Raw genomic sequence first — 19,577 nt, 5'->3', positions numbered from 1 at the left:
AGCTTGGAAGGTCCCTGGTTTTTTGGCTATGATGAAGTCGCCAGACCCCTGAACACCTTGCCAAGTTCTCATCTGAGATTTGGTCCAAGGTGGAGCATGTAAAGTATATGGCCCAAATGATCTTTAAGAGAGGCCCAGCTGAGTAAAAGCCCAAACCCACCAGGCTGCCCACTACCCGGCCACCCGACCCGGTCCGCTACCCGGTTTGCTCACTACTTAAACTACAGCCCTAACCCTAATCTGCTATTTCCCCCTTCTTCCCCCTTGCGCCGCTGATATCTCTCCTCTCTCTCTAACGGCTATAATCCTCCATGGATTCTCCCCCTTCTACTTTCTTGTTCTACCGGCGATTTGGAAGGAAACTTTCCAAAGCCAATACAATGGCTTTGCTGGAAAGTTTCCTCCTCCACTACTCTCTCAATCCGCCGTGAACCTATATATATCCGGCCCTCCTCTCGGAAAAGCAGCAATATACTAGCCCTCTATATCTCTCTCATATCATCCTTACAACGAGTCTGTGTGACCGATTGTGAGAGAAGAAATCTCCGTGATCTGTGGCTCGGCCGAAAGTGGTGTAACCGTGGGTTCTTGGTGCTTTTACTCTCGGTGAGTAAGTCTCGGTGATAAGACACTCACACCTTGGTGGTTGGGTCTGGCGACAACCTGAGCCGATTTCTCATAACAGATTAGTTCTTTCTATTCGATTTAATATTACTCCTGTTTTGTTTTGTTATAATTTCATATCTCGGTCTGTATTAAGGAGTTCGGTACTCCATTGCTATACCTTGTAATAGTTGATAGGTATTTGGTAATACGAGATATCACTGGGGTTATCCACCCTACACACTCGGGTATTTCTTGATTCGTTTCCTGCATCAATTCAACCAGTGGTTTTGCAGGAGGTGCATTCTTCTCGCTGAAAAATGCTATTGCCAACCCTGACTTGCCAGCACGGCCGGTCCGTCCGATCCTGTGAACATAGTCATCTACAGCTCTTGGTAAGTCAAAATTTATTACATGTGCAACATGAGGAATGTCCAGTCCCCAAGCAGCTACGTCTGTTGCAACCAGAATTGGAGTGCAACCACTTCTGAATAATTTCAGTGCTCTCTCTCTCTCCTTCATCCATTAAAAGATGATATAAACAAAGTAAAAGAAATTAAAGTTGTGAAAGAATTCCATACCTTTCAGACATTCTGGAAGTTTAGGATTTTATGGAATAAAGATGAGATAGGCTAACCATTTGTATTTTGTCACCATGAATGGCAGTAGAGGGGAAACCTTTCCTGGACAACCAGCATTCCAATGCATCTGCTGCTCTGTTTGTCTCCACAAACACCAGTGTCAATGCATCCTGCAAGAGAATGATATCAACTTTACACGACCGACCAAATAAGGTAGAAATATCTGCAACAAATAAAATATTGAAGTTAAACAGTAATGCCACCAGACATACCTTAGAAGGTCTTATCCGTCATCCCGGAACGAAGAAGAATCACCAAATGGTCTCGTTTGTCGACATCACGGACAAATTCAACTCTTTGAACAATGAGATCCGTGCTTGATCCAACCTTTCTAGCAGCTAGAAATATGTAGTTCGATAGAAAGTCTGATGCCAGCTTCTGCAAGAACCAGAATGTGTGAAAAAGACATTAAAATTGCTAAAGAATTTTTTCGTATCTCAGAAGACAACTAAGCAGCTTCATGTCTTCCTTATGAATTAAAATTTAGATTGTGTGGTTTCTGTTTTCAGATGCAGACAAGAACAGAATATGTACATTAACATTCATACAGGATTCAGATGTTCCACAGGGAATTTGAAACAAAATTTAACAAAATCAGCCGTCAAGAGATCAGATGAACGACCTGTATTTCAGCTGGATATGTTGCACTGAAGAGCATTGTCTGCCTAGCACCCGGTTGAGGCATCTCCATTTGCTGAACAATCTTTCGGACTTGGCGTTCGAAGCCCATGTCCAGCATCCTGTCCGCCTCATCCAGTGCCAAATTAACGTTCCTAAGGGAAATTTTGCCTCTCTCTATGAAGTCCACCAACCGGCCTGGACTAGCAACCAATATGTCCACCCCCTTTTCCAGATTTCGCAACTATAGCAGAACCAGATGCATTATTATGTTCAGTAGAGACAGGTTTACCCAATGTATGAATAAGGGGTCAATACCCAACATCATGTACTAAAACAGACTAAATTTTCTGTTGCACATAAAAAAAACGAAGGAATAATTACGACATCCGTCCATGAATTTGGTCTAATTATACATAGACACCCGTTAGGTTTAAAATGACTCCAATGGCATCAAAAAAACCTTAATGCCCTTAATGAAACTACTCTTGTTCTCAGCATTATAAATTATAGAAACCTCCCCTAGGATTATTCAAGTTACAAGCACCTCCTTAAGGCTTATGATATTACAATTGGCCCCTTCAAAGTATTTACATTTTATACGAAACCTCTACTGTTTAATATTTTTTTCAAATACAGTAACATATTATTTTGATCGATACATGCAATTCAATTATTAAATGTTAAAAAGCTAAAGGTTAAAGTAATTTGGAATATACTTATTAATTGTATGGTACATGATCTTTTAAAATTTTATTACGAGTTAGAAACATTCAATTGTTAAAAAAGTCAAATAAATTTCAAATGATAGACTGTTGATGAATCTGTTAGATAATAACAAATAATAATGATATCAGACGTAATTTTCTAAAGGATTTACATTAAATCATACCTCAAAGAAGGGCATTATAATTGTCGCAAAAGCATATGATGTAAATAATACAAGCATCTTTAGGGAAGAGATAATAGTAATCTTCTGTGAGAGAAATCCCATAGAGGTTGATCAAAAAATGAAACATTAAAAGAATGAAAGAAGATAATGATGCTCCAATGCGGTAGTAACAAGCCAGATAGGATATGCCCATGTATCTAAATTACATTATGGATCTTCTATCAAATTTTTGTGTCGCGTATTGGTGCATTAACACTTGATCTTTTTTTAATTTAAAAAATATAATTAAATTATTTTATACTTTAAAAATGAGACCACTTATTACTTCACGCCATATTGCAACAAATAAAAGAGTAAAGAGGTGTTTGCAACTTCAACTTTTTTTCACTTTTAAAATTTGTTTTTAAACATTCCCAACTTTTGTTACACAATCAATTCGGACCACAAAACCACAACTTATTACAATCACCCTTAAACCCCACGAAAAAAATCAGAACAGAATGTAGACAACACCAGATATAAACAGATCAAATAACTTTCTCATGGGGACACAAAATACATCAGAGCATCTAATGAATAGACTGGAGTAAACACAGAATTTCATCTGTGAAATTGTTTGGATTATTTTGATATCTGTGAAATTGTTATTATGTGTTTATATGTGGTTGTGTTGTACGGATGTCAAATAATGATTATGTGATTATATAATTGATTGTTGAATGAAATTGTATGAGAAAGTTAGAGAAAGTTAGAGAAAATAATTATTAAATCGAATTGAATGATGGAGTTAGTGATATTGCTGTAGTGGATTAAAATAAAATGATGGCTTACCTTACAGGGGGCATACTGTAATGACTTATGATGATATGATTAATGATGATCTGTGTGTTGTCATTGATCAATGGAAATGATATGGCATATCATACGAACTGTGTGCTGTGTGATATGATTGATGATGGGATATCATACGAGTTGTGTATTGTGTGGTAATAGTGATGATAGGGTATCATACGAGGTGTGTGTTGTGTGATATTGGAAAAGAAAAAGATGTATTGTGATTGAGATGTTGATGATAGCTGATAAAGGTCATAGAGTGATGCACTCTAGTCTGGTTAAGTAAGGCTCTAAGAAAATAAACTATAACATCAAATATTATGTCGTGGGTGATTCATGATTGCTTGTGTGTGTTATTCATTACATCTGCTGTTATTATATGATGAATATTTATTGGTTGTTGTTCCCAAAATGTATCAGGTTAGGTCAATTCAATAATAGACGTTTGTTGGCATTCCACCTTTCCTTCTCCTTTCAGGGCTCATACATTGTTGAATATAAATACAGGATTCTCATCGTTGATAATTGTTTCATCATCCAATTGTTCCCCCCAAATTCTCTTTGAATTGCGTTGCTTTAGCCTCTTGAGCCTTTGTTATCATTTGTTGATGAAGCAATGTCAGGTCGCACATCCTTTACAACATTAGTCTTTAGATAGAATTTAGCATCAGCAAAAGCAGTAAATAAGAGATTCTCCATTTCTTGATGTTTTTTATCTTGAGGCTGCTAAGGCAGCATGTGAAAGATGTTGTTCTCATTCCAGTCTCTATCTAATCTTCTTCCTAACTGCTATTGAATCCACTGCTGAGTGGTTAGTTGTAGAGTCTCTTAAGTCAATTGTGGGACAGTGGCGGGAAATGATTTTGAAGCAAGTCCTCTACCAATAGGGTGGGATTCTTCCTTTCTAGCAGCTCTCAGAAAGCTTCCAAAATGGATTGAGTCCTTAGCCGATCTCTTGAGACTAGCCGGACAATGGAGATAGGTATAAGTAGGATGGAACTCACGACACACTTATTAGCTATAGTTCTCATCGGTCTAGAACTCGAACTCAAAACAAACCAAAAATATTGCATTATACTTAACTTACTGTACATGTATATATATAGATTGGTTAGCTATGCTTATTGAGTAGGTAGCTCATTCCTTGTCGTACATTTTTCATAAAATAAGTCACAGAGCAACTATCTAAATTGGATCGTAAGCCAATCATCAGTATCACTAGGTAGGTCATCAGTGCCATTTTAAGTAGGGAGTTCAAGCTACATAATTGGATAAGCATTAAATGTTCAGTAGATTTGTATTTTAAATTTTCTAACAAGTAGAAACTGCAATTTTCTCCTTTTCCTATACTTATAAAATGCTAAGGCCGAAGATAGAATATAAAATCTTGATGACGTATACATGGGCGATCACGATGACTTATAGGAATAGCATCATTGAGCGGTAGAGCGCATTAGGAACCGCCGCGGATCATTCAGCATAGGACGGCGTCCAACAAAGGGTAGGGATAGAGTTGTGATGTCTTGACAAGATTTAAGGTCAGGCTTACAAAATAAAATAACAAGAAAGAAGAATGTAAACTGCGACAAAGACTACAAAATAATCCAAAAACAAGTAACAAGTTATTTTTCATGTTTTCAACAGTGTAAAATGCACAAAAACAACCCAACTCATATCAACCCAGACATACCCTCTCTTGGAGATGGGTCGAAAATGAAAACAAACAGTGTTTGTTTCCAAGTGGGTGTAGAAGACAAAGTCAAGAAAATGGTTAAACTTTGTAGTTCTCATCAATACCTCAGTGAATTTGGAGTATCACGAGAGGGGTCTGGGTGAAGTTAAAGAATGAGGATGCTTCTTCATTAATTTATCCCCCACAACAGCATCTCATGCGGGACATGGATTTAGTTTCCTCAACTCCAATAGCAAACTAACAAAAACTACCAAAATCGTCAAAAAAGTAACAATTTGAGGAATAAAATTATAACATCAAATTGTTTGATGATCAAAAGCACATAAGTGGTTATGTTTGAGAACCAAAATTGTAATTATCCTGATCTAAGTAATACCAATTTTGTGATGAATTGGAATACATAGGAATTAAGAAGATATTGGAATTCTCATTCCTTAGTTGATTCCATTGATCATATTATCCGTAATTAGAATTGAATGGTCAATAGTAGAATGAAATTACTTTTACGATAAAATTTGTCCTTCAAAAGATTACTTATTCATATTTTATTGAATATGTTAAATTTAATTGGATAACAGTAGTACTTAAGAAATTGCTTATTACAAGGTTATAACCAATTTGTAAAACATTTCATATGTAATTAAAAATATATATGTGAGAAAATGTATTATTTACTTAAGAAATAATTCGTATTCTGTAAACACATAGATAGTATTTTTCTGAAAAAAAAAAAGAAAATTATATTGATTTGATCGACCAAATGGTTTAATATGTTTAATCATGAAGGATTTACCATTATCTTATTTAATCACATTAATAGGGATGATTAATTCAAGTGAAAAAAAAAAAAGAATTGATTTCTTATTTTTAAAAAAAAGTTATTCTCATTCCTAAATTATACCAATCTTATACATAGAAATAGACTTGAAAATGTTCATCCCGTTATTATTTTATTCCTCCATACGAATCACTTCCTTTTATAAATACTTATAATTTTTCAAACATGTTATTAAGATATTGCAAATAGCTTATACAGTAAAATTTCTATAAATTAATAATTTTATAACCATAAAATTTTATTTATTTAGAGAGATATTAATATATTGATAAGTTAATATTTTATTAATTAAAAGAGAGACTTTTTAAATTCAGCAAATTTAGTACGTATATATTGAAAATAAATGAATTCATATATGTTTAATTGATTATATTTATGCATCAACCAATTCTTTGTAACTTATAATTGAATATATTCATGTATAATATCAATTCATTGTATATAATTAACTATTATATTCATGGACGCATGTATTAATTTATTGAAATTACTTAAATATACATGTTTAGATTAATTCGTTGCACTTAAATAATTATTATAGCCAATTAAATATATTCATGCATGATGAATGAAACATATACTATATAAATCTCAATATGGAAATAAATTAATTCATAACACGCAACCATGTCTTCTCATCTAAAAGGCATGGCAAAATTATCCATAAATAATCAAATGCGTAAAGCATTACAGACTTTATATTTAATATTTATAATTATAATATTTATGAATTATTATTTAGAGTTTTAATAGGACCTAATATTTAAAAAGGGATTTTTCGAAAAATTATTATCTTATTATCTTATCGAATTTGATGATTTTTTACAATGACCCAAATCGAAATCGAAAAATTTTATTATTTTAGAAAATTTATTAATTTATAAAGTTTTTACAGTAATAAGTCCACTAACACACCCTCTTAGAGCAAAAGTGCAATTAATTTCTGGTATCATTTTGAGATTAAAACTTTTAGGATAATTCACTGATTGGTACACCAAATAAACTAGTTATTAAGTTGAGTTGCAAATTAAAACTCATAATAAATTTAGACTTTATGGATTCGTTAAACGATTTAATCCTAAATAAGATATAAATTATTTATTTATTTATTTACTTCGAAATTCTGCAACCATGAAGATTTTACCTCTTTATTAGTATAAGTTCGAAGGCCTCGATATCAATTTTAAGGCATTTTGTAATCCCCTCTATGAGTTCCAGAGAAGATTATGACTCCGATTCAAGAACAAGTTCCTAATTCTTGAAACAAAAATAAGAGAAAAAAAAATCAGAGAATTAATCTTCGCTTTGGATGGGTTCCTTAAAGATATTATAACCATTTTCTTTTAAATTCATAAAATTAATTTGTCTATGTTTTAAATTTTTTTATAATTGTTTTGCAAATGCAAAATATTGTGTAAATAATCATTATTTCCATTTATTTTATATATACTACCATTTTAACACGTTCCAAATTGAAAAAGAATTCCTAATACTGAGATAAACAGTACAAATTAATCATTTAAAGAAAAGCTAAATAATTATATTCGACTCGCTAATAAAAAATAGGGATAAATACACTCCCTTCTCCTGAGGTTTAGTTACACGTAGACTTTCAGTGGTTTGAAAAATTATATCTAACACCCCTGAGGCTTGCTTCCGTCTAACAAATAAGTTCTTTCGTTAGTAAAAATTAAGGGGTGTAAACGAGTCGAGCTCGAGCTAAATTTAGCTCCAGCTGAGACGAGCTCGAGTTGACGAGCCCGACCTGATTTATTATTATTATTATTATTATTATTATTATTATTGTTGTTGTTGTTGTTGTTGTTGTTGTTGTTGTTGTTGTTATTGTTATTGATATTATTATTATTAATAAATTAAATCATGGGAATCATCAAATTTTTACATAAATTTATACGTAATAAAATAGATTGCATAATGTATACTATGTTATAAATATACCAAAATATAGTATGAAATTTTAACTTATTGTTATAAATATAAACTACTAATTAGTTGAGTAGTAATATAATTAGTAAAATATACAAAAAAAAAATTCATACTGAACAATTTAAAATTGTAAAAAAGTATCCATTATCTGGAATAATGCAATTAAAATACATAAAAATATTTTAGTTTAGATTAATATATGTTCACAATCTGCAATAAATTTATATGTTTATAAATGTTAGTATTACATTGATGTAACTATCATATTAATATTGTTAAATAACATGGGTTAATCGAACCATTAGAATTCAGATCAAACCATTAGATATGATCAAATTTATAGAAAAATACATTTGATAAAATTTTAGACTTATTGGTTGTATGGATGTTGAGATATCATACTCAAAACATAAGAATAATCATTCAAAATGGTGTATCGTTGAATCAAGCCATGTGATTTTAAATCATACCTTCTGATATGATCTAATGGACACAGTCTTATATATATTTAAATTTGGTATGAATTGGGTGCTCGGATTTTACAATATCGTAATTGTTGATTAAATTTTTTGATCTCATTATATGTATATATAAAATAAAATAATAATTAAAATAATTGAAATTGTTCAACCATCACTATTATTATTATTATTATCATCATTTTTAGATTAATTCATAAGAATAACTAAATTTCGACTTAAATTTATAACTAATAAAATAAATTGCATAATGCATAGTATGTATTTTTATATAAATATAAAACTTAGACATAGATAAAAAAATCAAAGTGAATTACTTGTGAATTTAAAAAAACTATAACAAACAATACAAATATATATTAAAATATGACATAAAAGTTTATACTTGTCATATTAAGTAATAATTGTAATTATACAAAATATTATAATTTACTAAGTTGTTGGTTAAATTCATTTTTGTATAAAGATTAAATGTATAAATAAAAGTACCATAATTTATTATTATTCAAAATAAAATGTAGATATTGATTAATAATTATAATATATGGTCAATTTTGAGTATAAAATCGATAAAGTATTGAATATGAAATTAAATATATAAAAAATTTATAAATAAAATATATATATATAAAAATATAAAAAGCTCGTAAGCCGGCTCGCAAGCTGATGAATAGAGAGAATTGAGCTCGAGCTCGAGCTTGAATTTTTCTAGCTTGAGTCGAGCTCAAAATCGAGCTTCGCAAACCGGCTCGACTCATCTACCACCCCTAATCAAAATTTACTGAATTCACCGATATTGATAAAAAAAACAACTAAAAAAAAAATCTATATATACTCCTCAGGACTTATTACTTACTTATTGAATATCAAACAAATTTCTTTATGACCAAACTATCCTCATACGTCTTCACGCATTAATGTATGTGATGAGGTATATTTGCACCACTGTAAGGGCAGTTTAGTTTGAAAAAAATTATTTGACTTGCAATTAGTTAGTAATAAGTCAGTCAAAGTTAAATATCGATTTTCATTCAGTCTTTTTGTTAGTACCGGCAAATTTAGTGAATTTTAATCAACAGGGGACTTATTTGTTACACGAAAGCAAATCTTAGGAGTGCTAGATATAATTTTTCAAACCACAAAAGGTCTACGTATAATTAATTCAAACTTCATGGGAGGAGAGTAGAATTATTCCTATATATATATATATATATATAATCATAATGAGGCCTGGATATAAAGCGAGGACTATGAAATATGAACCCAACAAATATTAAAGCCCAATGAGAAACTTAGCAGTCTCAGCCCAAACACTAAAGCCTTCTCATATCTTTAGCAGAAGACAAACATTTCTGGACTCAGCCCAATCAGAGGGACGCAAATACTGAAAAGAAGAGGGCAAAAAAACTGAATGATCAAAGGTAAATACTATTTTCCTTCAGTATTTACATTTTAGAAAAATATTAAATTTAATGTTATTAAAAGAACTAATAAATTGATCAATTGGTGATGGTTTATCTTTTTTTAATTAAAAGGAACAATAATAATAGAGTAAAAACCATGATTTATAAATATCAAAATTATAAAAAAGAAAAAGAAAAAACATGTGTACAATAAATTAATTAAAAACTTATATTGATATCTCGGGTATCAAATATTCAATGCCCCATAAAATTATATTAGTTCAATTAACGTAAAATCAACTGGTGAAAATGTATAAAATTCAAGGGGCAAAATAATCACTTCGAATCTAGCTGAAATTTACTGGTGAAATTAAACCAGCTCAACCCACTGTTAGTATACTAGTAGTCTCACCAACTTAACTAATACGCCAACAGCATTTCCCGCCTCTCATGTCATATCGATAGAGGATAACCATTTAAACTAGAAATTTGGGATAAGGTGAGGTTGACGCCCAACAAGTAACAAACTTTCTCTTGCACAAAAAATTTCATCAAACAAAATCAATGTAACAACTTAAAGTTTTACAATGATTAATTAATATTTTTCATAATTTTTAGTTATGGCCAAAATATGATTTTAGCTATGGCTAATGTTTTAACCTCACTTATAAAGACAACGACTAATGACTGTTCCAAAGTCGTGGTTAATTCACCACGATCTTTTTTCTTCTGACCATAGTAATTAACTGTAGCAAAAAATTATATTTTTCTAGTGTTGCATAGATGATTTTTCTTGTTGATGTGGTAGTTTATGTTCCTACCCTGTTGGTGTGAATGATGTGATATACGGCTAGACCAATATTATCGCCTAAAAATAGGCTTCTCGAGGATATCAAGATCATGCACAATTAACTTTCCAATTATCTCATTCCACGACTATAACTAGGAGTCTAGATAAGTTAAGAAGTTAACAACTCAAACTTCAGCCGAGTTTAAGTAAATTACACAGACATCCACTCAAGCTCACTAACTTGTCAAATCTCTCATTTTCCTGGCGTTCCAGACGGTCGTCATACATCTTCTTACTCAGCCTACTGATTTTCATATGTTTTCTATATATTTTTATTTTAATCTTCTTCAAAATCATTATCGACTTAAAAATCATAATATTAACCCTTATTTTGCAAATTAGTCCACAAAAATTTTAGAATTTTTGGCCGGCCCTTAACACTTTATGATGTTACAAGACTCCACTAAGTATCATATAGCATCCAAAAACTATTTAAAGTGCTAATCCTATAAGAAACGTAGTTATTGGTTAACAAACTCTCTAACAACACACAATGGTTCGAAAGAACTTGTGCATAATAAACATTTTGTTCTTCACTAAAGTCCAACATTATCGCGCCCAATATGTGGATTCAAATTTTTATCAAGATAGTTTGTGGTATTAAGCATTCATTCCGTGTTCAGTCTCACGTGGTTATATACTTGTATTTGGCAATAGTCGATCAATTAAAAGATCTCGACAGTGAAGCACAATCCTCCTTAACAGCTCTGTATTATGTTATTCTTACTTTTTCTTTTTCAAACTTAATTTACCACCATAAAAAAGTATCGTTATATATATATATATATACAATTTACTTATCAAGTTGTGACATACGACTTTTGGAGAAAATAGTGCGTATTTATTAACTTATCAGGTTGAGACGTACGACTTTTGAAGAAAATAGTGCGTAATTATTGATTAAAAAAAATGAATTAATTGATAACATTCAAACTTAAATAAAAATAATCATTTGCGAGTACGAGGAAATAGAGATGGTTAGCTTGAGTCAAACGTTAGAAAAAAAAATATATTTGTAAACAGTTTACGAAATTGTAGATCCCCAAGTTGTTTTGAGCAACTACTAATTATAGAAATGATCACTTTTGAGAATAATTGTCCCTTTTTTTATATATAATAACAACACAAGTTTTGTATATAATAACTAGTGGTTGTTATAGTTGAATATATAATGCATTGGGATCAGATGCAAAGTTTTAGAAACTTTCAAAAAGGCATGCTACATTGTATCATGCTAAGTTTCCTCAACCCAAAAAAAACCAAAAATTTAATTGTTTATGGGAAATCTTTTTTCCTATGTTCACACCTCCTCTCTACGCATTGACTGACTTTTTTAACTTAGATTAAAATTTAATTATACGTAAATCAATTATATAATAAGTATAATATACTGATTGTTATATGATTAGTTTGCATATTTAAGGAGAGTGATTAGCTGTAGGATAAGTGATTTATTTTTGTTGTGTGATTGGTTTGATTTAACCAGATGTCATAAAGTAAGAATACTATAAGAAAACGACTCGATAGGTGAGAAAAAAATTGATATTAAAATCAGCTTCAAGTTAATTAGCAAGTAAATTTTTGTTATATTTTCTTAGCAAGTAAATTTCTTATATTAAATAATGTCGATTAGCAGTAGAATTTTACTTGATAATTAGTAAGATGCTGATTTTCTTTATAGATATTGAGCCATTTTTGTTATAGTGGAACATTTTCTAATTTATTGTGGGACTGGAAAATCTACCTTATGTGGCCCTATTTTAATTGCATTGTTTTAATAAAATAATCGTAATAATTGTAGTAAGTCTAACTTAATTGACGAAGTTGAGACTCCATGAATTTAAGGTCATGAGTTCTAATCTCGAGTAATACTCAAGCTGACGTGGAGATATGTTCTTTGTGTGAACCCTGTTATAGGAATATACAAAAAGTACAGAAAATATGATACTTATTTTAGTTAAGGGACAATTACACTCTCCTTCGTGAGTTTGGTATAATTACACATAGAGCCCCTATGGTCCTGAGGTATGCTTTCGTCTAACAAAGAAGTCCCATCGTTAGTCAAAATATACCAAATTAGTTTATATTAACAAATATTTATCCTCGATTGACTTATTACTACTTATTGCATGTCAAATAATTTTTTCCAACTAAATTATCCTTATAATGGTAAAGATATACCTCCTCATATGCATTAAAAGTTGAAGACGTATGAGGATAATTTAGTTATTGCAGTATTTATTTGACATGCAATAAATCAGTAATAAGTCAATTGAAGGTAAATACAGATTTTGTTTAATTTTTTATTAATATCAGCAGATTCGATGAATTTTAACTAACACAGGAACTTATTTGTTAAATGGAAGCAAATATCAGGGGTCTTAGATGCAATTTTTTAATACACAAGGGGTTTATGTGTAATTATACTAAATCTCAGAGGGGGAAAAGTGTAATTATTCCTATAGTTACTTATCATAAATTATAAGTGAAAATTTATGGTAAATAGTAATCAACCACAGCTTCACAATGAATATTGCCATTGTTCTAGCAAGTTATGGCAAAACATTAACTTTTACTAAAAATCATTGTAGTGATGAGTTCTAAAGACTATGATAAATAATTTAGTCATAACTAAAATCATAAAAAATGTTGATTAACTATAATAAAATATTTTAAATTTTTATATTAGTTATTTTTCTAATCGTGCTTAATAATATTATTTAACATAGCGTTTAAATATAGTCATTGATATAAGAAATAACTTACTTTCTTATAACGTAGTAGAAAGAGAAGTTTACTTTATTTTTGTTAGAATTGAGTAGAAAGATGTTAATGTTTAAGATACAAGTGAGATAAAAATATTTTGGAGACTTCGAGAATATTTTGGATATGCTAGGAAAATATAACGACTACAATTAATTTATGTGTATAACATGTTAGGTAAAAAACAAAAATACCATGATCCCGGTTCGTATTAAATGATACTTCAAATACTTATGCGCTATTAATTAACCTATATATATTAATTGAGGTTTTATAAATAAATTTGAGATTATGGGTTTGAGTCCCACCGAATGTGTGGGTATTTGTTTCATTTTATGTGAACTATTATGATTTATTTATTTATAGTTATTGGTTAAATAGATGTAATTTGTCTATTAATTTTAGTCATAACGTATGAGATAAATCGATGTGTTATTAAAAGAAACCAAGCATTAATTACAATCTTTCTTTCTTTAGTGTTTCAAATTAGATTTGATTACATCAAATTAAAAACATCGCAAGTAGCTTTTACCTGTAATGAAACTATTCTATCTATTTAAACTGTATATTAATCACTTGCTATACAATAATTAGATGGCTGGGGCATTCACACTAAATAAAGATGAGTAATAATGATTTTATATAGGATATACTTAAAATTCTTCCATCATTTAAGATTTGGAATATAAATAAATAATCTAATAGGATTAATCTATGAACATGGATACTTCTGAAAGAGTACTGTATTTGAATAAGATAATCAGCAAAATATAATACTTTCTTAATATTTCTCAAATATATATTCAATACTTAAAAAAACATATGTAAAATATTAGCCAAAAGATTATTCTAAACATATTGTATCTGAACTTTTCATCATATGCATTATACACATTTAAGGCAAAGTAAAAGTATGAATTATATGATAAAAGAATATGAAAAAGTGAATATAACATAAATTATACAAAAGAAAAGATAAGATCAACAATTCACAAAATTAAGTGACAATTTAATATATTTGTCATTGCTATATATATATATATATATATATATGTTATTTTGTCATAATAGTGAGTCTCATGATTTTAATATTGATAATTATTTTGTAAAAGTATCACTAGCATGCATTAATAGATAAAAATTGTACATAAAATTGTTACTAAATAATAGTGATATATACATATGGCAACAATTTAGTATGTGAAGATAAATGTAATTGTCAATATATTAATCTGGTATCATTGCAAACATGTTCCCATTGAAGGGTATCGTAATGCTGTGTGTAGCATTCCCATTGAATACGAGTAGATGTTGTCTCGATGTGGTAGCTGCAATGGCGCTGGTCACACAGTGGATTGTTGCCCTAAACAGAAAAAAAAATAGTGCAGTCAACGGCACATTCAGTGCAAGTCCGTGTTCCCAAGCCTCCTTGATAAAAAGAATGCCAACCTGCGGAACAGACTATATGTAGTGACAAAGGCAAAGCAATGGTAGTTCACAATTAATTCTCGACTTTGAGTAATCTCGAAGATGAAGAAATTGATACTCAGGGTCTTAAAAACAACAACCCTCTAGTGGTTGCTAATGATTAATCGAGCTACATGGAATGTGTGTGGTCTTAATCGAAGAGACCATCAAAATGCTATGGAAGCACTTGTAGCATAATACAACTTGGAGTTAATTGGGTTAATTAAGACGAGAGTTAGGGATCTATATGCGGTTTGGTGCAATAGATTGTCAACCTTAACCTGACGAGGTTTTCAAATTACTCTCGAGGACCAGGAAATAGAATTTGGATTGGTTGGGATGCTATGAATATTGATGTGTAGATTCTGGAGTTGCAGAAACAAGTGATACATTATAGAGCCGAGCTCTAGCCACTCTCTTTGGGAGAGCATCGCATGTAGAACCACTATGGTAGAGGACGATGAGTGGACATTAATGGGAGACTTTAATTGTGTGCTTGATGAGAGTGAAATTTGTGGAACCTCAATGGATAGTACTAATACTATGAATGAATTTGCAAATTGTTTGATAGGAGCCCATTAACAAATGTTGCTATCTTTGGGCTATCTTATACTTGGCATAACTGTAGTTTAGGTACAAGAAGTCTGTGGAAAAAGACTTGATAGAGCTGTCTGGAATGAAGAATGGTTTGTTCCATAGACATAGAGTTCTTATATTTGCATCGCCAAGAGGACTTTGAATTGATTTGATCCTTAAATTTAACCAAACAACTGTACATGGCCATGGATGCTTCAGGTTTGATACTTTTTTAGTGGCAGAATTGGACTTCATGCAAGAGATGCAACATATTTGACAAATAGAGGTCTATAGGGTACCTATGTACGCCATGGTCCAGAAGCTGAAAGCTCTTAAAAGTATTTTCAGAAAAATGCATAAGAGGAAAGGGAATCTAACGAAGAATGTGTGTGATACTCTGGACTTCCTCCAGAAAGTTCAAACATTGCAGCGGCCGTTCCCTTATGTGATGTTCCTCCAAGAAGTTGAGAAATTTTGCAGACTGGTTTACACCCTAGAGATACAATCTCGAAATGATTAAACAAGGAGTGAAAATCAAATGCTCAAGGAAGGGGATCAATGCACTAGGTTTTTTCCCAAAAAGTGGCAATACAAAGAGCGAGAAAGAAGATTTGTTAATTGAGCTCTACTTGATGGGGTGATATTGTTATATCAATCCCAAATTGCACAAGAACTTGTTCGGTGGTACTCAAAACTGCTTGGAGGTACAAAGGACAGTAGGGATATCCAACTGGTGGACCTGGAACCTTACCTAACGGGAAGGCTGATGGAAGTGGAGGCTTCAAACCCTTGTTATAGATGTTACTAATATTGAGATAAGAAAAGATATTCGCTATTAAGGATGAGAAAGCATCGGACGACTATATAAAATATTTTTTCAAGAAAGCTTGGTTTGTGGTGGGTGAATATGTGACAACCAACGTGAAATAATTCTTTGTCTCGAGCCAGTTATTGAGAGAAGTAAATCCCACTTTTCTTGTGTTAGTGCTTAAGAGTCCAAATCCTATGACAATGTGAATTTTGTCCCATTGCTTGTTGCAATATGATGTATCAAATAATCTCAAAAGTGCTTAGGCATCGACTAAAGCTTGTTCTGAATAGATTGTTTGATGTTAGCCAAACGACTTTTATCTTGGGGAGAAAAATCAATGACAACGTATTGCTAGCTCAATAGCTACTATATGGCTACAACTGGAATCACTTGCCTCCTCGATGTGTGATGAAGATTGACATTTGGAAAGCCTATGCCTCTGTGAATTGGAATTTCCTATTTGTTGTGTTATGATTACTTAGATTCCCAACAAACTTTATTGGGTGGATAGAACAATGTGTAACCACAATGACATGCTCCATACCTTGAATTGTCAGCCTTAAAGGTTCTTCCATGGTGCTCAGGGATTGAGGCAAGGGGATTCGATCTCACCCTACCTTTTTATTTTGGTCATGGAGATGCTACATGCAACGATCACAAAACATATTGATCAAGCAATAGGATTTCAGTTTTATTGGAGATGATCGGAATTGGGCCTGTGTATGTTGAGTTTTGTAGTGGGCATAAAATTGAGCATTGAATTGTAGTCTAGGTAACAAAGAAATTCTCCTATGTAGAGAGGCTGCAACTCATTAAATCGGTGCTAGTTTCATATATATATATTGGTCCTCAAATTTTATACTTCTGAAAGGGGTAATTAAACGTATGGTGTAGATGTTGGGATGTTTCCTATGGCAATTACGGGAGACAGACTCTCAGCTAAAATGAGTTGGGAATAGGTATGCATGCCAAATGAATCTGGGGAGCTTGGCATCCAATCGGTGGAATTGATGAATAAAGCGTTGATATGCAAACTATTCTGGGCTGTTGTGAATAAGGAGAAAGGATCAGTGTGGGTCAAATGGATCCTCAGACATTGAATAAATATTTGTATTGTGAGTACAACAACGAACTTATGGAGCTGGAAGAAAATTATCAAACTGCGAGATTCTATGCTTCCAGATGTGGAATATGTAATTGGTGATCGGGAGATTATTAAGATGTGGCTTGATCCTTAGCATTCAATGGGACTCTTACTTCAACTATTTCCAGACGATTTTGAGCCGCATTAGGCTAAGAAGGGAGGCAAAGCTTATAGGATTAATTGATCAGGGCTTTTGAACTTGGCCTTCTACTAGATCAACAGAGAGGATGGCCTTCTTAGATACTCTTATTGATATAGATAGGGGGTCAAGATCGAATTAGATGGCAATCCTCTAATGGACCGCTTTCTACAACTAGTGCTCGGTACTTATTGGAAACTACTCCCCCCATCGTCCCACGAACGAGTCTATTGCAGGGGCCTTTTAAAATCCAAGAAATGTGTTTCTCCTTTGGTTGGCCATCAAAGAAAGACTATCAACGTTAGACAAGCCATGGTTTATTAACTTAGAGGTGTTATTTGTCCTATTTGCCAGAGATGCATGATTACATTTTTCTCCACTGTAGGTTCTCAAGGCAATGTCTTGCAATCTTACATATGGAGATTAGATTCCATTGGTGGTGGCAGCAATGGCAACAAAGGATACCTTGGGCAAATCGGAAGTGGAGAGGAAAATGCCTTCTGGGTGCCGCATATCAGGCGACACTTGCTTCTACAATATACCACATTTGGCAGAAGAGGAACAAAAGAATATTCATGAACCATCGATCATCGACTGATGTGGTAGCTAGGCTTATTATTAATTAGGTTAGATTGAGAATTATAAGCTTTAAATTACATGAGTCCATGTAGGCTTATGTTCTTTATAGATTGTGAAAAATTAACGAACAATAATGGATTATAAACCGCAATAATTTTTTATGTTTGTCTGTACCCTCTTTTTCCAATAACGCAACGTACCTTACACCAAAACATGTACCTAGTTAGCAGGGGAATTTATTTAATAAATGGAAAAAAAAATTTAGTAAAGTAGGGTTGTTTTGAAAATTTTAGTAAAGTAAGTGGCAGACCGCGGTGCCTCATTTTTTTAAAAAAAAAAAAATTTCTCTGTGTCACCGTGGTAATAAAAAACAATATTTTATGTGCCACCGCGGTCAGTGACCGCGGTGGCATGATATTTTATTAAAAAAAAAATTGAAAACAGTGAAGAACCGCTATCCCAGATAGCGGTTCTTCACTAAATTTTAAAAAAAAAAAGTTGGTCAAACCTGCAGCCTACAATTTTGCAGGCTGCAGGTTGAGGCACCGCGCTTGGTGGTAGATTTTTTGCCACACTATTACAGTGTGGCCCGTGAATACTTGAATGGGATTGCAGCTCACACTATTTAAGTGTGAGCTGCAATCCTTTTCTTCACCTTCAACAAATCCTCCTCCTCCAACATTTCTCTGCATCCTCCTCCTTCAACATTCAACACTCAGCAACATTTCTTTGTTCTTTCTTTTTCTTCTTCTTAAAAAAATTCCCGGCCAATTTTATTGTTCTTGTTCTTGCACAATTTTTACATCTTTCTCTTTAAAAAAATTTAGAGTGAAAATGTCGAATTTTTGCCCTATTGATACCAGTGTTTTATACGGGCAATTAAATCATCGATCAGAAGATGTGTCCGAAAATCCGGATACAAATTTATCAGTACGACGTGGTGATATTGCTTTTTTTCGCGTCCTACAACTAGCACCACGTCATATTCGTATTTTGCAAGTACTCCAAAATATGGGGTTTTTTGATGTTTTGCAGTGTGGACATGTTGAAATTGACACCCACTTGATCACTGCTTTAGTAGAGAGATGGCGCCCGAAGACACATACTTTTCATTTTTCGGTGGGTGAAGCTACTATAACACTGCAAGATATCGCCATCATCTGGGCACTAGCGGTGGAAAGTAATCTTATTACCGGGGTAGATACAAGGTGTAGTACCCAACGGTGGCAAAATTATTGTCATCAATGGTTGGGTTCATGCCCAATGAAGATGCATTTAGATGGTCAAGAATAAAACTGAC

General features: G+C 32.2%; 1 protein-coding gene across 1 annotated transcript; it reads right to left on the bottom strand.

The window, feature by feature from the left end:
• Window positions 739-18,959, bottom strand: LOC105171284 (DEAD-box ATP-dependent RNA helicase 52-like). Its single transcript, XM_020696536.1, has 6 exons — window positions 18,933-18,959; window positions 18,164-18,229; window positions 1,867-2,106; window positions 1,487-1,622; window positions 1,241-1,374; window positions 739-1,119 (listed from the first exon to the last, which is right to left on the bottom strand). Exons 1-6 carry the CDS (start codon window positions 18,957-18,959, stop codon window positions 739-741), a joined length of 984 nt encoding a protein of 327 aa, XP_020552195.1.

This window comes from Sesamum indicum, linkage group LG9 (assembly GCF_000512975.1).
Source record: "Sesamum indicum cultivar Zhongzhi No. 13 linkage group LG9, S_indicum_v1.0, whole genome shotgun sequence".
In the NCBI taxonomy this organism is placed as follows: Eukaryota; Viridiplantae; Streptophyta; class Magnoliopsida; order Lamiales; family Pedaliaceae; genus Sesamum; species Sesamum indicum.
The sequence above is the reverse complement of the archived record's forward strand: the minus strand, read 5'-3'. Positions and strand labels throughout refer to the sequence as shown.

What these genes read in the sequence shown, in the direction of transcription:
- LOC105171284 (XM_020696536.1), bottom strand. Translation starts at nt 18,959, where the DNA reads ATGTTGGAGGAGGAGGATTTGTTGAAG. An exon ending in AGGAGGAGGATTTGTTGAAG is followed by an intron (nt 18,230 to 18,932) that starts GTGAAGAAAAGG and finishes GGTATATTGTAG; the next exon opens with AAGCAAGTGTCGCCTGATAT. An exon ending in CATATCCAGCTGAAATACAG is followed by an intron (nt 1,623 to 1,866) that starts GTCGTTCATCTG and finishes TGGTTCTTGCAG; the next exon opens with AAGCTGGCATCAGACTTTCT.